General features: G+C 42.9%; 1 protein-coding gene across 2 annotated transcripts; it reads right to left on the reverse strand.

The window, feature by feature from the left end:
• Positions 1–2,830: 2,830 nt before the first annotated feature.
• Positions 2,831–16,976, reverse strand: VPS33A (VPS33A core subunit of CORVET and HOPS complexes). Of its 2 annotated transcripts, none has more exons than XM_083717307.1 (13): positions 16,656–16,976; positions 14,176–14,241; positions 13,776–13,903; positions 13,378–13,567; positions 11,841–11,957; positions 11,214–11,388; positions 10,175–10,368; positions 8,122–8,248; positions 7,853–7,920; positions 7,318–7,455; positions 4,935–5,072; positions 4,660–4,828; positions 2,831–4,154 (listed from the first exon to the last, which is right to left on the reverse strand). In XM_083717307.1, the coding sequence occupies exons 1-13, from the start codon at positions 16,755–16,757 to the stop codon at positions 3,961–3,963; spliced, it is 1,806 nt and encodes a 601-aa protein (XP_083573433.1). In that variant the 5' UTR covers positions 16,758–16,976; the 3' UTR covers positions 2,831–3,960. The 2 variants fall into 2 exon arrangements, with proteins under 2 accessions (XP_083573433.1, XP_083573434.1); XM_083717308.1 differs by lacking the exon at positions 16,656–16,976 and adding an exon at positions 15,855–16,253.
• Positions 16,977–18,450: the final 1,474 nt, after the last annotated feature.

An 18,450-nucleotide genomic window follows, 5' to 3' on the forward strand; every position in this document is an offset into this window, starting at 1 on the left:
AGGACTCCCTGGTCCTGAATGGGGTAACTGTGCCCCTGAAGGACCAGGTGCACAGCCCGAGAGTCATTTTGGACTTACAGCTGTCCATGGAGGCGCAGGTCAATGCTGTGTCCAGGGCAGCTGTCTACCAGCTCCATCTGGTACGCAGGCTGAGACCCTATCTGCCCGCAGACTGTCTTGCCAGAGTGGTGCATGCTCTGGTCATCTCCTGCTTGGACTACTGCAATGCGCTCTACGTGGGGCTACCTTTGAAGGTGACCCGGAAACTGCAATTAATCCAGAATGCGGCAGCTAGACTGGTGACTGGGAATGTCCACCAAGACCATGTGACACTGGTCCTGAGAGATCTGCATTGGCTCCCAGTACATTTCTGAGCACAATTCGAAGTGTTGGTGCTGACCTTAAAAACCCTAAACAGCCTCGGCCCTGTATACCTGAAGGAGCATCTCCACCCCCATCATTCTGCCCAGACACTGAGGTTCAGCGCCAAGGGCCTTCTGGCAGTTCCCTCACTGTGAGAAGTGAGGTCACAGGGAACCAGGCAGAGGGCCTTCTCGGTAGGACACCTGCCCTGTAGAAATGTCTCCCATCAAGGCGATAAGCAACTATCTTACTTTTAAAAGACATCGGAAGGCAGCCCTGTTTAGGGAAGTTTTTAATGTTTAATGCTGTATTGTGTTTTTAATATTTGGTTGGGAGCTGCCCAGAGTGGCTGGGGAAACCCAGAAAGATGGGCGGGGTATAAATAATAAATTATTATAAGTGTCAGACCCAGAGTCTTCTACCCCCAGGGGGTTGGAGTCGATGGCCCTTGTGGTCTCGTCCAACTCTATGATTCTATATACACATCACACTTAGAAGTCCATTTTGCACAGAAGAAAAATTGTCACAGCTTCTCCAGAACATTACAGCAACATTTAAAGGCGACTTCTGCTGTAAACACAAGTCTGGTTTCCTGAGCTCAGTCCAAGATATCTTTCCTCTAAACACCACATGGCAAGTGCTTTCTCAGCAGGCTTACTGCTCAAATTGTGTCTGTACACACCCTTTATCAGATAAGTACCACACTCACCTACACTTTAAAAATAAAGTTTATTTTTTACCCTTAATGCTGCCTGCCTCCTTCTGGTTATTTCAGATGAAAGCATCTCTATTTAAAGTGACATGTTTCACTGAGATGCATTATAGCTTAGCAAATGGACTCTAAATTTAATCAGGCACCCTCATTATCGAATTATTATCCTTGGGATAAGCAAGGCCTTCCCCACAAACAGATCAAAATCAAGCTACTCAGGAAGCCATTTAGGATGCAATTACTCCCCCAGTGATATGGTGAAAAATGCCAGCTTTTCCCCAGAAACATGCAAGCTCTTCCTCATGTACAAATCTATAAACTGACCCTGGAAATTTGAAGAAAGCAATGAAGGACACAATTGCCTTTACAGCAATAACTGAAGCTTAATGTGAAAGTATCACGTACTTGTTCTGAAGGAGATTCATTTACTTGTGCTTCTGATACAGAACAATTAGTACACATTAACAATTGCAGAAAGAACTATTTTCCTTGCAAATTTGGCACTTGCATGTTTTGCTTGAATTATAAATTCTAGTAGTTACTTTTCTTGTTTATAGTTGCCCATTCTTTATTGGGAAATCCTTGTTGGTTTCTGCTTCCTTCCCTGTGCAGCGAAATGCTAGTCACAAGGCATTGTTTACATTCCACAGTCAGCGTACTGTTGGGTTTTCCCACGGGAATAGGAGACTGGATGTGACGTACACTGGTTTCCTTTTTTTCACAGTTCTCTCAGTGTTCTTTGTTTTCCGAGGAGAGAGGAGTTGTTGCTTCTCTGCTCTCGCAGAGGCAAGATGCCTGCTTGTAAACTCTCAGCATTGAAGTGTAAATAAAGTAAATTTAGGCATGTGGCATGTACTGCTCATCCTTCTGCTGTGTACGGGACTCTGCAAAAACAACAATCCTGACTCCACGGAAAGCAAAAGAAACAAAATTAATTTAGTTTCAGGGCACACAAAAATTACTTTTAGGGAACTTTTAAGCTCATACAAAAATTGAGTTGATGGAACAGTGCTACAACACTGGATTTGCTTTGTGAGAATGCTTCTCCCTCTGGAATACCCAAGAGAATGTGCTAGAACTTGACATGCAACACAACTTAAAAGTTAAGAGCAAGCAAGTCTCCAGGAGCAATGACTGAGAAAAGCACCTGGGTGTTCAGGTGAACTATCAGGAGAAAGGCGAATCCATCAATTGTGGCTTTTCTCAGTTCTCATTTTTCCCATCTTCAGTTTTCTACATTTCACAATCAGTTTGAGGATTTTTAAAAAGTGTTTATGACATTTCGTCAGCATTTAGTGCAAATTCTTAATATAATTTTTTTGTATGCAATTTTGAGTAATATACACATTTTTGCAAAGCAGTGTCCCCTAATTTAATGCAGTTTTTGTATGCTATTTTCACTAATATATGCATTTGATACACATTTTCCACCAGTACATTTTTTTTTTTGGTACACATTACTTGGGCTGGAGAAGTGCAAATTTCAAAGGTTGGTTATGTTTCAGTAGGTGTGAATTACGTTGATTTGCCTTTAAATACAAACTGAATCAAATTTCTCCACTATCCCCTAATTGTCAGAGACAAAAGTCATGATCCATCATTGTCCCTCCACAACCCAAGACGTGCAAAAGTTCCTACACGTTCCACCATCTCTCTGTGTATCTTTACCAAGATTAAACAAGTCTGACCACAACACTCTGCAACAGCAGTGCCCTGAAATTTAAATATCCGAGATGACTTTGTCTTGAGAACTTATTTCGATGAATAATAAAGACAATTTAATACTTATTTGTATGTCTAATACAACATATACACACAACGGAAAACCGTTGGAACTGCATCTTTATAATCAACAATTGTCTCCTTGAATTTACACATGTAGAACTCCAGCACCCTCAAAAAGGTATCAGCATTAATCTGGCCACTGCTGTCTTCAGAGAGAACCAGTAAAAACTGGAGGCACACCAAAATGATCCTGGATCTTTTTGCAATCCCCACCCATTACATTCACTGTATAGGTTACAAACATACTTAATGTAAAGCTTTTAAGTAAGTTTTTAAGGAAAAGCTGACAGAGATCTAGATACATTTACAGCACACAAGAAAAACTGAGAACTCCCTCGTTTCTGCAGAGAATTGTAGGAGAGGGGGGAATCAGATTTTGTTGCTGTATGTCTCAGGTTGTGTGGAAAGAAAAGCATGGGTTGAGAGAATGGAGGTGTTACCAACAGCATCATATAAATGGTCGGGACCAAAGAACTGAAGCCATTTGTAAACTTACATATTCAGGGTTTTAGAACATGCTTTCAATAGGACTTGCAGAATGGTGGCCTAAGAGGAGACATAGCCATGTACAGCTCTACAAACGTTAATACAACATCGCTTGCCGAGAAAGTTTAAGAATGGCATTAAGAGGCAGAACTCAAAAAATAAAGTGACAGTACAAAGGATGGAGGGGGTGAAGTATCAGGGAAATCTTCCTGAGAGATGTATGGAATTGTGGAATATGTTAATTCCCAAAGAGATGCTTAGAAACGGCAATAAACAGATAGATAGATAACCTGGGAATAATGATAGTGGATGCACTGCAGGGCCCAGTCAAAGCACAGGCCACATTATTTAAGTTTCCTCCCAAGCTTATTTTTCAGAAAGCAATGTAAGGAACCATCTTCAAGGCATTTCATTTCTTTTATCGTTCCCTCTTTCAGAGAGGCATCAGCCTCTTGCAAAGTTATGGACAGAGTCTGCAAGAACACCACGCTTTCTGCCCTGTATCCAGCAGCAAGGCCAGCTTCCATTCGCACTGCCAGGATACCTCTTCTCTGCTTCTTATCATTACACCTATCAAGTTAAGGTGTCTCTTGATCGTTGTGCAGATTCTCGTTCTAAAAGGGCGGAGGCTCCAACTTCTCCATTAGAGATTTGACCCAGCTTGTTCCATTGATGAGTTTAGTTGTTGCAATGACATATTCTGTGCCCCCATCTTCCATTTGAGACAGAAAGCGGAGAGCTGCAATTTCAGCATACGTCACTCCACCCAGGAAAAATACCAGAGTGACTCTGTTTTCTCCATGCTGACCTGGATTGTTTACAAGGTAGAGAGTGGAAAACTGACTTTGAATTTATTTTTTATGCCACACAACACCTACCCAGCCCTCACTTCCCCAAGCTTGGTTTTAGATTGTTTATTTGACAGGAAGGTTTCTATGCTGCAGTTTGGAAGAGGGAAGCTAACCTAGGCAGAATGAAGCAACAGCGACTAAATATGCAACATTTATCACTCAGATACAAGGGAATGCCTACACTGCATTGAAATCAGTGGGAGTTGTGGGAGGCTGAACCCATGCATCTGATCCAGGGCTCCATATGAGCTGCAACATGCAAGAAGAGTGGTTGAAATTGCATGGCCATTTTTTTAAAAAGTCCATACAAACTTGCACCCTCTAGGAACAAGGGAGCCTTTGTTTGCACTGGAGCTCCAGTGTTAACAAGAAGCCACTGTACTGCGGGTGAAGCTGCAGTTGTCATTAGCAAGCCTTTAAGCACACTATTACAACACAAATTGTGTGTCCAAAGATACCTACGTTTTTTTTGAAGCCCTGTTGGCAATTGCTGCCTCTCTTCAAAGTGTGGTCCTGGAAGCATCTTTAACACTTCTTCTATGCTTCGCCACCCTGGACGGGCAAGCAATTGTGCCAGGCGCACACTTAGAGGAGCATAGCCACTGTATACATAAGAGATGTCGTTGGGATTCTGCAGGAAGGATGGAAGGAAGTGCGATCGATGAAGAGCAGCTTCTCACCACAGTGCATTTCATAATTTTTTTAGCAATGCTGTAACTGTGTGATGAAGCACTTACCTGTTCATTGACATCATCCATCCACAGACGCAGAGTTTTCCGAATTGTTGGGTAGTTGTTTCTACTGGTTAACTGGGTCTTCAAGAGTCCAGCCTTTTCTAGATTATTTAAAGTCAGTATATGTTCATAGCCATAAGTCTGTAACAAGAACATGTGTTGTCAGGGGTACCAACTTGAATAAAATATTGTGGGGGCCCAGGTAAGTCCTGTCCCGCATAACCAATCACATGACACAGTGCACACACACCATGTGAATAGCAGTGCCCATCAACTTTGGAGGGCCCACCTCTTCAAATATTTTGTTTTGGGGGGGAGCCCTCATAGCCTCTAGGAGTTGGCTCCTATGTGTGCTGCTTAGTATTGGTTGTATTGGTGGACTGGTAAAGTTGTTCGGATGCCTGATTATTGTTTTCCAAAGCAACCGCTCTATTTCAAAGCGTAATGCTGGTGGTCAGCAAAATAAGTTTAAAGACTCTCTCAAGGCAAATCTTTAAAAATGCCGTATAAACACTGACAACTGGAAACACTGGCCTGAAAGCACTCCAGTTGGATAACAGACTTTACCAAAGATGTCATGGGCTTTGAAGACACTCAAACTCAGGACAAAAGGGAGAAATGTGCTAAGAGGAAGGAACCCTCACCGTGATCAACTCTTGCCCAGAAACCTATGTCCTCACATGGAAGGACGTGTGGAGCCAGAATTGGTCTCCACAGTCACCTACGGACTCACTTTTAAGACCGTGTACGAGGGCTCGCCAAAGAAGAAGAAGGTATTGTAATTTTCTTTTTTTAGAAAAATGTTCTTTTTAAATTTATATTTTATGGATTTTCAGTTACAAATGAATTAGATATTAAAAAGAAGAAAAGAAAGAGTATAAACAATAACAAGTTGCGAGGACTAAGACATCACACACTGAAAGGGAAAAGTATTACAGATGCTATCCCAGTTGTACAGTTGAAAGTACTTGTCATTCCACTATGTTCAGTGTGATGCTTGGGGGGGGGGTGTGGAATTCATGAGGGTGGCAGCAGTTACAAGTTAACTGCTTACTATTTAACTAGTTACAAGTTAACTATCTTACTATTTAATAAAACACAGAAAAGGAACTGAGGCAAGTAGAGAATAGAGGAAGGGGGTGGTACTGAAAAGCATTGGGGGGAGTGTCAATGATACTATACCATATTGTATTTTATATAATATGTATGGATTGTCATTTGACCTGCTTAAGAGATGCACGGTCTATCTGCAAGAAAGCAAAGTGAGGTTGTTCAAAACCATGGACTGATTTAGCATTACCAGTCTTGGGTTCATTGACAGTATAATCATGTGTACAGTTGTACAGTACTTTGGAAGTCAGAATCCATTTCGGAAGTCTGTTTGACTTCCAAAACGTTCGAAAATCAAATTGTGGCTTCTGAATGGCTGCAGAAGCCTGTCGGATGTTCAGGTTCCAAAAGAATGTTCGCAAACTAGAACAATCACTTCTGGATTTGCGGCATTCGGGAGTCAAAACGTCCGAGTTCCAGGGCATTCGGGATCCAAGGTACGACTGTATGTTGTAGGAGTCAATGTGATCAAAGGGAATTCCTCCAAGGTAAGTCTACATAGTGCTGTAGCCCAAGATTTCAATCAACAAACCATTTGATTTAAAGCTAAGAACACAGTGAAAAGTAAAAACAGGAGCTGAGCAAGTCTAGATTGAACCAAGATAGATAGCTATAGATTGGGCCAAAACAACATTTCTTGATATTTTTAAGAAGTTTTTCTTCTGTGCCACCCAATCCTGCAGAGGTAACATTCAGTTTAAAAATGCAATGCCCTCATCTGCATGTAACAGGAAGTCATGGGTCAATGGCAATGTCAGGATCGAGCAGTGTACACAGTCCCAAAAAGTTCTTGCTTTGCTCCTTCCTCGGTGTGAGCCATGAAGCCTTAAGTTATCATTATGTCTGAACCCGGAATTGTGGTTTGTTTCTCCTGAATAAACAACGAACATGAAGCCACTGTCCCTGCTTTTGCAACCATGGTTTATACAAAAGTAAAAAACCACAACCATGGTTCATATATTGATAAGTCAAGGTTGCCTGGCTTGTTGCTCTCACTTGCTCCAGGGGAGGAAAAGGGCAGCATGAACTAGCAGACTGCAAAATCTCAATAAACTATTAACCATGTTTGTTTCTCTTTTTAATTATTATCCTTTAAAAAAATGCTATGCAAATACAAAATATACCCTATCAATAGAATATAAATACATCAACCTTGACATTAGGTTTTAATTACTGAGATGAGTTAACCAGCAGCTGGCCCGATGACTTGAGTTTCCCCACTAAACAATTGTGCATAAAGTTCTCCCAAGAGTGATCTATATTTGATTTGGCTAACCTGGAGAATCTCTCTCTTATAATGATCCAGGACCTTCTGTTTCAGTCCGCTGTTGCACACTGACTGCAGACAAACGAGTCTTAAAATCTTGATCAGGGGATGCTTTTGGGCAATACAGTCTTCAATGTAGTTGTTGACCTAAACAGAAAAATCAAACCAACAAAACTACACCAACTTTTGAAATGGTAGCGAAACAAAATGTTTAGCTCTTATTCGTAGGGATGCAAAAGTGGACATGCAACCTCCTCCATCACAATGTCAAGAACAATTTGCATCAAAGTGAAACCAGCCACAAAACAGGGTGCAATTTTTGGTGAGCAGTTTTTCTTCATCAATAAGAGTGGTTGCAATCTGGGGCAGAAGGACGGCAGCTGCAGCTGGTGTTGAGGATGTTGGACCAAGGAAGTTTAGCTTCCAGAAGATTCAGTGGAACAGAAACAGGTTCCATTTAGCAAAAACGACACCCACCATTATTCCAAGAGATACTAGATAACAATGGGGGGGCAAAAACTATTTTAAGAGCATTTTCACCTACCTTATCAGTGTCTATTCCTGACATAAACTCTTGTTCCACTGTTAAGTTATCAAAGAAGTCTTCTGATGCTTAAATAAATAATAAAAAACAGTAAATGAACACGCTGCATTTGAAAATAGTTTTCAGTCAAGAACAGTGCTGATATCTGGCCACTGGCAGCTTATCCACAGGGAATTTATTAAAGCTATAGCTGGAATATTCTGCAAGCCACCTTGAGTCCCATCTGGGGGAAAGGCAGTGAATGAATAAATAAATAAGTAAAAACTCACTAGTGATATCTTTGATGAGTTCCGCAATAGAAGTGTGGTTAGCTAAAGAGCTTCTTGCTGCTTGCATGTGCGGCAGCTGTGAGACAAACTGTTTGATCTCTCCAACAGTTTTAGCATGGTGTCTTTCCTAGGAAAACAGACCCAGCAGATAACAGTTTAGAGTCAATCCCCAAGAGAACATGGAAATCTTATGTGTCTCCTTTACAATGTTCACTATTTTCAGTTAAGGAAAAAAATAGTTACGCTACTGATGAGAGAATATCCAGTTCCCCATCCAATAATCTTTCTTTGTTGCATAATCAGTTTTGCAGTGTAAAACTGCTAAATGAATGGCAAGCTCTGGCAGCATGAGCAATTTCCTATCTAACCATTTCTAACTAACCGGCATTTTTTCATGCATGTTGCAGTTTTACACATCATAAAAACATTCTTCCTTTTCTAACACCAAAAAAGCCTGTGGGGCAGTAGAAACTGTGCTGAATCAGGAGCTGCCTGGGGTGAGTGTGACCCAGCAGAGTAAAACTCTTCTCTAACCTAATGAACTTCAAATATGAAACCAGCAGGAGACATTGTAATTCACACCGAGCTCATGACAGAGTGGAAAGAAAACCTCTATTTAAGTCCAAGATGCGCCCCTGCCAAATTACTAGAACACACGTGCCTTCTTTAATGACCACCATGCACTCTCATGGTTACAAATTGTCCCTTTGTTTGGATGTTTACATTTTATTGATTTTACGTTTATTTTGTTTCTAAATTTTGCTTTTTGATTTTGAGAACCCTGATTGAAAAGCAGGTTATAAATGATCCAAATAAAGAAATTGGTCCAACATAATGAAGTGAGAAATTATCTGAGTCCATAAGGATGTTTCCTGATGAGACATAAATCTTGTTATCTCAGTAACGATGAAAAGCACAGAGCTTAACTCTAAGGACTAGATTGCCAGAGGTGTCTAATGATCTATTAATAAGGACAATCCAGATGTATGTATTCCACTTCCAGTTTCTATCAGACCAACAAGAAAGATCTACACATCCAAACACATTTATTGAAAAGTGGAATTTGGTTGAAGTGTAAACTATATGAATGGCAAGCCCAGGCAGGAAGATAATAATGAATATGCCATTAACAAGCCTTTTGCTACCCACAAGCTGCTGTTTCATTATCACCTATTATATCTGACAACCTTGCACTCTCTCTTGTTCTTCCAACATAAAAGTGCCAATTATAGCACTCAATTTTAAATGGTTCCTCTTTCAATAGGCAAGTGCAGCTGGTCTGGCCTTCTAAAGGAGCAGAAAGAAATGCAGAAAATGTGACCAGATTACATAGCTCAGAACTCAAGGCATCTATGCTTTTATGTACTATCATACTAGGCCAGGCATGATGGAATTTCCTGAAACTGCACAACATGGAAGCACACACATTTGTGACTGCAAGGACAAAGCCGCTTGCCCAAATTATTATATGGCTACACCATCCCATGAGATATGTGACATCAAGAAGATACATCTGATTCCAACATGCCATAGGAAAGTCCACATGTATGCCTTGGTTGTATGGAATTGGGGTAGGATTCAGTTCCCTAAGAATCTCAGCTTTCATTAATATACAAGCAAGTTTCCATGTCTTATGACTGTAATGACATGTTCAAAAGTGTGCTTTCTGAATTCTCAGAAGCTAATGGGGAGGGTTTCAGTGTCTTCCATAACTTATTGTCTCTCTTCATAAGCAGTAAAACTGGAAGGGTACAAAATGTGGAAGTATAGATTGTGTAGATCTATATACTTATATGCATAACACATATATGTTGCTGATTCAGGTTCTTCTTCTTGGTGCGGGGTTTGGATTGCATAGGCACAAATTTTCATTGTTTTTACAGAACACACAGCCTTGATCCAGACTAGTGCTGAAGCAAAAGTGCAGATCTGACTCCTGATTTGACCAGCATCCTGCAACTGCAAGGTGTATATGGAGCACTTCTGAGGCTGAATGGGCAAGCCAGTTGAATCTGGACTCATCTGTGGGGATAAGATAACACAGGTCGATTACCTCAAATGCGGCTGAGATTATTTTGGCTCTCTTGCTCAGCACCGAGCCCACAGCATTGAAATTCTTGTCCCGGATCTCTGCATAAAGCTCCTCAGCAGAATTCAGCTGCAGCTTCTTGGGCTCTGTGGGGAGATCCTTGCCACCCTCCCCCTGCTTCTTGGGGGCAAACTTTTCTGGAGGGAGTTTCACGTAAGCTGCCAAAATACAAGCCAAAGAAAACAGAGCTGACTTGGCTTTCCAACACACAGAGGAATAAACACTGGGAAATAAGGAAACTGAGCTGTCACTTGGCAAGTGCCAAGCTGGCTCTTGAGGGGCACCAGTTTTCATTTTTCCCAACTGAAACTGATCCAGGAGAAGCATCTTATTTCCCCTCTTCTCCTCTGCTGCCCACTTGTGGAACACTTTCCATACCAGATAATACCACTGGACAAAAGAGCAAAATACTTTCCCATTAAGTCAGGTGAAATAAATGAGAGTTACTAAACTGCTGTTAGAAAACTTGGTGGGATGGGGGCCCTGTGGCCCTCCAGGTGCTTTTGGACCATCTCGGTTGGGGCAGTCCAACAACAGCTGGAGAGCCACAGGTTCTCCAATAGACAAGATGAGGAGAACTGGGGTCATTCTCTCATCTCCAGTGTCTCTAAAATGCTGCTTAAGGGCACGAGAGGGGGAGACCCTGAAAAATCCTCAAAGAAAGAAAGAAAGAAAGAAAGAAAAGCAGAAGACCTACAAGGAAGAGGAGTAGCCTGCCTTGGCTGGGGGAGAAGAAAGGGGACAATGACAACAAAAGACCAATTGGCATATCGTGAGGAAGCTGAGAAAAAACCTGTTACTGGGGATTGTTGTCCCTTCTCTGAACAGAACTGCTTACCTACTCCCTGGCTAAGAAAAGGATGTGACCAGTAAGAAGAAACTGTCCACTACAATGAGAAGAGAGAATAAAGATGTATGTACTGGTCTAAGACAGGGTCTTTTTCCATCTGAGAACCAATTACTCAGAAATTTTGTCACATCCAGGTCACAGCTGCTAACTTACTATTCTGAATTCCGTATATCTCATCAATAAGCCCCTCATAGGTCAGCTGTGTGGCCAGAGGTGACATCAAGTCTATGTTGCGGTCAAGCAGCAAGAGGGTATCAAAGACTGGGAAGATTGGATTCTGGCTCCCAGAAAACTCCCGCTTCATCCTGATCATCATATTTGCCACGTGCTGAAGAAAGAAGCGTTTGGAAGATTATGACTCAGGCTACAAGCAGCAAGTAACACATCAAACATTGCAGACATCTTTGAATATGCACTTCTCACTTCCTGCGGTGGTGAGGCAATCTCTAGATTGGTGTTCTGTCATCCCCTTTGTGCAAGAGACAGACCCAGACTGACTGCTGCTCCTCAACCTCCAAGGACAGGGGCAGAATAACCAAAATCTGCAGCCTCATCTTCTTCATGTCTCTCATATACACCTCATACACCCACACACCCATTCACTATAACACAGAGTGTGTGGATTCATTAGACATTAAAGACCACATGCCTCTTTATATATAAGCAGGGTTAAGAAAAGAAAGAAAAAAGTAGAGCAATTCCAAAGCGATTGTTGTCCATACAAAGAGGCATTCACACAGTGAAATGGCAGACAAGGGAGGCGTTCTAGATCATATTTACCCTTGCGCATTCCCCTTTCCCAAAGATCTGTGGGATTGTTCCATAAAGTGCCTGGAGTGTCATGAGCCCCTTTGCTGCGTGATAGAGGCTGGTCTGGTCATTTTCTAAGTAACACTCCTATATTTTAAAAAAAGACAAAGAAAGCATGGTAAGAAACTTAGGATGCAGGTGGTATCCTCAGCTTACAGCGATAAGCTGAAAATAAAAAGGCATCCTATAAACACTGTACTTTAAATAAACAGGATCAGAAAACTGGCACAGATGACAAAGTGCTTCCTTGTGCTAATGGGTGTGTGTGTCAAACGGAATTTATTCTGCTGGCTCTCCTAGCTCCACAGAAGACCTTCATTCAGTGATCACAAGAAATGAACACACACGTATTAAGGACAGTTAAGGACAGGGATACTCTTTCTCCCCTCCCTTACTGGCAGTGTGGGTCCTGCTGCCAAAATTGTCACACTCACTTCTGTAGGCTGAGACTAGGTAGGGACAAGGTGCGTAAGCTAAGTAGTTGCTGCCTGCTTAAATTGTAATTTTACTGTCTGAAACAGCATTTATATATTCTCTCAATTTCATTTCATATAATAAAGCAAGCTTTCTTTGTCAATGTCTCTCAATAATCTTACTGTAAAGCCATTTGTTTGCCTCTAAGAATTACTGGGCAGTTAACAGGTCTTTGGGATCACCAGCCCCAAACAAAAAGTATCAGGTGTCAGTTTTATTTAGGCAGGAATGGAGGCAAACAAATGTTCATAAACAGACACACATTATGCTGCTAGCAAAAGATCCAAATCTTCTTTGACAGTGTGTGTATGAATACATGGGAGTGGTGGACACGCATGTGAGTTCAGACACATACTGTAACACCCCCAAGGTGGTAAAATTAGCTGTAATTGATTACTATATACTGTACTATATATATTGGCCAGCTTCCTTTTAAAAACCTCCAAGCAGAAGGCAGCCACCAGCTAATTAATTGTCAATGTCGAAGAGGGTTTCCATAGTATTTGTCATATTAAAATATACATACCCCACTTTTAAATCATTTTTTTCAAATCAGTTTATATAAAAAAACAGTATGACCAAAAAAACACTTAACACACCTTAACAGAGCAGCACTAAAATCAGTTGAAGGCCTAGGTGAAATTTTCACCTATCAACCAATAATCAACACTCAGAAGGCAGCTCTCTTCCTGGTTACCAAAACTCAAGAGAAGGGCCTCTGAAACAGTTCTTAATGCGTGGGAAGAAGGAAGTGACCCTCTTAATATGAAACCTAGATCTGTTTCCTTGCAGTTGAAGCTCATGACCTTGACGTACAACACAGAGAATAGTTGCTTTCCTTATAGCACTGAGGTGGTGGGGTATGCAGAAGATCTGGTTCCAGTCTAGACCTCAAGTCAATAGGAAGCCAAAGCCACTGCCAACTAATGACTCCTATGACTGAGCATTGGGGTACCAAGTGGGGGCTATCAGCAGCCAGTTTAGAAATATACCCCACACTGTGCTACCCTATGCAAAGAAACCCAATACTGACTTTGAAGGCGCTTTCAGACTCCATGGATAATAGGTCTCCATCAAATGGAATGAGGTCCAGGCTGTACTCCTCTCTGTGAATGAAGGAGCCCAGAACTCCTTGATCCTTCAGTCGCTGCTCACACAGCAAGCTGCGGCGTGGCACAAATAGGATGTGGAAATCCCTCTGTGGACAACGGACCCTGTCTTCACTAGAAAGGAGACAAGGAGATACCTTAAGAAATACAGAAACTACCAGTTAAAGTGAGAAATTGGCCTTCAATATTCTGAACCAAGTTCATAAGTGATGTCACCTGAGTTCAGGTGTAACTTTTCAGTCAAGGAAAACAAGTAAGGTAACCATGAAGTTTCTACTCAGACTGCAGAAAGCAAAAAGGTAGGTCTGGAGAGCTACTCTACCTGAGCACATTTTCAGCAATTATGTCCATGAGTTCTAGCCTTGGTCTGACAAAGAAAATAATATTCTTGACATCTGCAGGTGGGAGGCGGCCTGGTTTGAGAGTGAACATTTTCTCCACCTCATGTTCCTGGAAGGAGACAAAAGTAATAATAATGTGCAATCTTATTTTAGTCTTTAGAAGTTTATATATATGAGAAAAGAATGGATTTATGGTCAACTCACTACTGGGAGCATCTATCCTTGTGTTTTGTAAACTTGGTGTTTAGGTGGAATAACTACTCACCTAGGACACCAAAAACATTTTCTTCACACCTACTGGATAAAACTCTCAATAGGAAAACACACTATTTATGGCAAAAATCAGACTTAATATTTTTTAAAAATCTTGCCCAATCCTACCTTTAGAAGTGAATATTGTGCAATCAGCCCAAATGGACCTGTAAGATACTCATCCCACACAATGGCCTATGAAGAGGAAAGCAAAGAATCAGCTGACATTTCAAGCTACATCCAATATACAGAAGTGAGTGGGGTAGAGGGAAAGTCTCTGACAATTCTATGCAGAGAAACTTCATTATTTGTATTTCTAGACTGCCGTTCATCTACACCTCTGAACCTAGGCTCCTGCTTTATTTCTCCCTTGAAGGTAAGCTACAGAACAGGAGCTGCCAAACTGTGATCCACAGTTCATTCAGAAGGTCCATGACACCCATCACATTTAAATATCCATTTTGATCTTTAATTATGTTTTTCACATCAATATTCACATTGATCTTAATTGTATTTTTAATACAGTGTAATACAATAAGAAACAAAAGGTAATACAATTTTGAATTCCATATATAATATCTAGCCCAGTGCATTCGAATTGCTAAACAGACAGAAAAATCATTTAAGACAGACAGCAATTTTCAGGTGATTGGGGTTTTGTTTGCTTTTTTACCATTGCCCGAGAACAAACCTTTGCTATAGCTTATGGTTTGTCAAAATAAACTATAGGCTCAGGTTCAGACAAAGTGCTAAGCCAAATCATGGCTTAGCTCACAGCACTGAAGCAACTGTAAGACCAGAGGATGGAAGAGCAAAGTAGCTGCCATCTTCTCCCTGGAAACCTGCAGGTTTGGTTGTGCCAAGTCATGGTTTGGCTTAGTGTTATGTGCAAACCCCATCATCACTGCGTGGGCATGTATGAAAACATTAAGCAGTGGATTCTGAAAGTACATCTGAAAGATCATGCTCTTCCCAGGGAGGTTCAGCTAGTGCCTTCATGATACACCTTTAGGCACCAGGCAAAAATGTTCGTCTTTAACCAGGCCTTTGACTAACTGACATCCTGTTAGTTAAAATGCCCTTTTAAGTGTGTTGTGGAAGAGGAATTATTGGGTTGTCTTTGTTCTTATTTTTAATATGTATTTTGTGTTTTTTATATTGTAGCTTTATGTTGTGAAGCACCCTGAGATCTACAGGTACAGGGTGCAATAATTTTTTAATAATAATAATAATAATAATAATACTAAAATAGCTACACAAAGCACATTACAGTGGTACCTCGGGTTAAGTACTTAATTTGTTCTGGAGGTCCGTTCTTAACCTGAAACTGTTCTTAACCTGAAGCACCACTTTAGCTAATGGGGCCTCCTGCTGCTGCTGCACCGCCGGAAAATGATTTCTGTTCTCATCCTGAAGCAAAGTTCTTAACCCGAGGTACTATTTCTGGGTTAGCGGAGTCTGTAACCTGAAGCGTCTGTAACCAGAGGTACCACTGTATAAAGCTATTCTTGGTCATCTCACCCCTTGCTTTTTCCTGTAAGACCAATTGCAGTCATTAACAGTCGTCAACAGGTTTACCTATCAGGCAATGACCCATCTCCCACCCCCCTTCTGAGTAATCCCCCTCCCCACCCTCTCACTATATATATAAAGGTCTGGTGACTTCTGTTTCAGTGTATCTGAAGAAGTGTGCAAGCACACAAATGCTCATACCAAGAACAAACTTAGTTGGTCTCTAAGGTGCTATTGGACAATTTTATTATTATTTTTATATATTTCTACTGCGTCAGACCAACATGGCAACCTACCTGAATCTATAACCTTAGTAGAGTAAGCTTCACTGAGGTCTTAAGGCCCTGTGAGAAGGCTAGTGCATGTCTGTATGTATGCACCATTTTACAGCCGAATTCTGTGCATGTTTTTTAAGAAATAAAGCTAACTAGGCTCATTAGAATTTACGTACAGTGGTATTTTTAGACCCCAGATGTAGTGGTTTTAGGGGGGGGGGGCTTTAAAACAGCATTCTTAATTTTTTCATAAATGTTTTCAGCATTAGGGCAACAGAAATAAAGCCCATTTTAGTGACAATTTAAGTGAATTTAAAGTGCAAAACGGTGTGTGCTCGGAATATTTCTTTTTAATTGAGAAGCCTTTTGTTTTTTGATCTAACTTCTCGCGAAGGTGGAGACAGCTTCAAGGCCTGGGCCGGGGGGTGCGAGGGAGGGAGAGGCCCAATGTGGGATTCACAAGCCCAGAGGCCGCAGCAGCCTCGCTCCCGAGAGGTCCCCAAGGGAGCAGAGCCCCAAGCCCAGCCCGGCAGAAGCCTCCGAGGGAGCCATTGCACGCCGCCCAAGCCCGGCTCCTCCGCTCAGCCTGTAGGCTTTCTTTTCCGCCGGCGCGCGCTTCGTTTGTCCTCCTTCCTTCGCAAAGGGGCCTTTGGTGAGGCTCCCAAAGCAGGCCGAGGCCCCGCGCCTGGCAGCGGACTCCCGGGGAGGCGGAGGAGGAGCAGGCCGGGCGGCCGGGGGGGGGAGAGGAAGGGGAAGAGCCAGGCGGGAAAGGCCCGGCGGCGCGCGGCCTCCCCTCCCTCCCTCCCTGCGATCCCGGCCGACCTTGGATCCGGCGCACTTGTCGAGGAACTCGCGCAGCTCCTTGCGGCCGGCCTCCCGCAGCGCCATCAGGTTGACCCGGCCCGAGTTCAGGTGCGCCGCCATGGCCGCTCCTCGCCCGCCGCCCTCTCGCTCCGCCCGCCGCCGGCCCAGCGCCGGTCAGGTGGAGCCCGAGACCGACGGGCCGCCTCCTCCAGCGCCGCCTCTTCTTCTTCTTCGTTGACGATCCCGCGTAGCCGAGTAAGATTGTCTTCCATGAACACGGTTTTAACACAGTAAGTGACCGTGGAGGCCACTTCTGGATCCCGCCCTCCTTCCACGGTGGGGACAGAGCTTTCCGGGCAGGAGTTGATCACGATGAGGGTTTGCCAAGCGAGCCTTCCTCTTAGGCGACATTTCCCCCCCTTCGCCGCATCAAGCAGTTGGTCCCTTACCTTTCCCGCCCTGACTTGGCCACAGTGATCCATGCGACGGTCATCTCCAGGCTTGACTATTGTAATTCGCTCTATGCGGGGCTGCCCTTGAAGCTGTCCCAGAAACTCCAGCGGGTACAGAATGCTGCAGCGAGGCTCCTCACAGGGTCTCTGCCATGGAAGCATATTCACCCAGGGCTTTTCAAGCTGCACTGGCTCCCGGTGGAGTACAGGGTCAGATTTAAGGTGCTGCTTTTGACCTTTAAAGCCCTTCACGGCCTAGGACCCTCGTACCTACGGGACCGCCTCTCCCGGTATGCCCCACGGAGAGCCTCAAGGTCCATAAATAATAACACCCTAGTGGTCCCGGGCCCTAAGGAAGTTAGATTGGCTTCAACCAGAGGCAGGGCCTTTTCAACTCTGGCTCCGGCCTGGTGGAACTCTCTGCCTCATGAGACCAGGGACCTGCAGGATCTGATTTCTTTCCGCAGGGCCTGTAAGACAGAGTTGTTCCGCCTGGCCTTTGGCTTGGAGCCCATTTGATTCCCTCCCTCTCTCTTTTTTTTTTTCCTTTCCTTCTCCTCCTGCGATGAGGCTGCATCTTAATATTTTAATGTTCCATTATTTTAATGTTGTATTTTATTTTTGTTTTTAAGTTGTAATCATTCATCTTGTTTTTATTATTGCTTGTAAGCCGCCCTGAGCCTGGCCTTGGCTGGGGAGGGCGGGGTATAAATAAATAAATAAATATTATTATTATTATTATTAGCACGTTTCTCCCTTGCGTCCTGAGTTCGAGTGTCTTCAAAGCCCATGACCCCTTTGGTCAAGGCTGTTCTCCAACTGGAGCTCTCACAGGCCAGTGTTTCCCAATTGTCGGCATTTATACTCCATTTTTTAAGATTTGCCTTGAGACAGACTTTAAACCTCTTTTGTTGGCCACCAGCATTACACCTTCCATTTTTAAGTTTGGAATAGAGTCGTTGCTTTGGAAGACAATAGTCAGGCATCCGAACCACATGACCAGTCCAACGAAGTTGGTGTTGAAGAATCATTGCTTTAGCACTGGTGATCTTTGCTTCTTCCAGGACACTGGTATTAGTTCACCTGCCTTCCCAAGTGGTGTGTCACATTTTTTGGAGACACCATTGCTGGAATCTTTCAAGGAGTTGGAGATGGTGTTTATAAGTGGTGCATGTTTCACAAGCGTACAGCTGGGTTGGTAGATCAAGAGCCTAGACTGAAACTTAAAAGACTAGTTTCAATGGACCAAGAATGGTTTTCATGGCTGGTTCTGACTTTCCCCTTTTCCCAGTGGGAATTCCTACTTGTAGAGCAGAGGCCACGGCTGGTCGGCAGCTGCAGTGCCTGTGTGCTTTGTTCTG

The sequence above is a fragment of the Podarcis gaigeae genome, assembly GCF_964106915.1.
Source record: "Podarcis gaigeae genome assembly, chromosome: 16".
NCBI classification, from domain to species: Eukaryota; Metazoa; Chordata; class Lepidosauria; order Squamata; family Lacertidae; genus Podarcis; species Podarcis gaigeae.

What these genes read in the sequence shown, in the direction of transcription:
- VPS33A (XM_083717307.1), bottom strand. Translation starts at nt 16,757, where the DNA reads ATGGCGGCGCACCTGAACTCGGGCCGGGTCAACCTGATGGCGCTGCGG. An exon ending in CACAATATTCACTTCTAAAG is followed by an intron (nt 13,904 to 14,175) that starts GTAGGATTGGGC and finishes GTCTCCTTCCAG; the next exon opens with GAACATGAGGTGGAGAAAAT. An exon ending in ATAAGAGAGAGATTCTCCAG is followed by an intron (nt 5,073 to 7,317) that starts GTTAGCCAAATC and finishes TTCTTGTTACAG; the next exon opens with ACTTATGGCTATGAACATAT.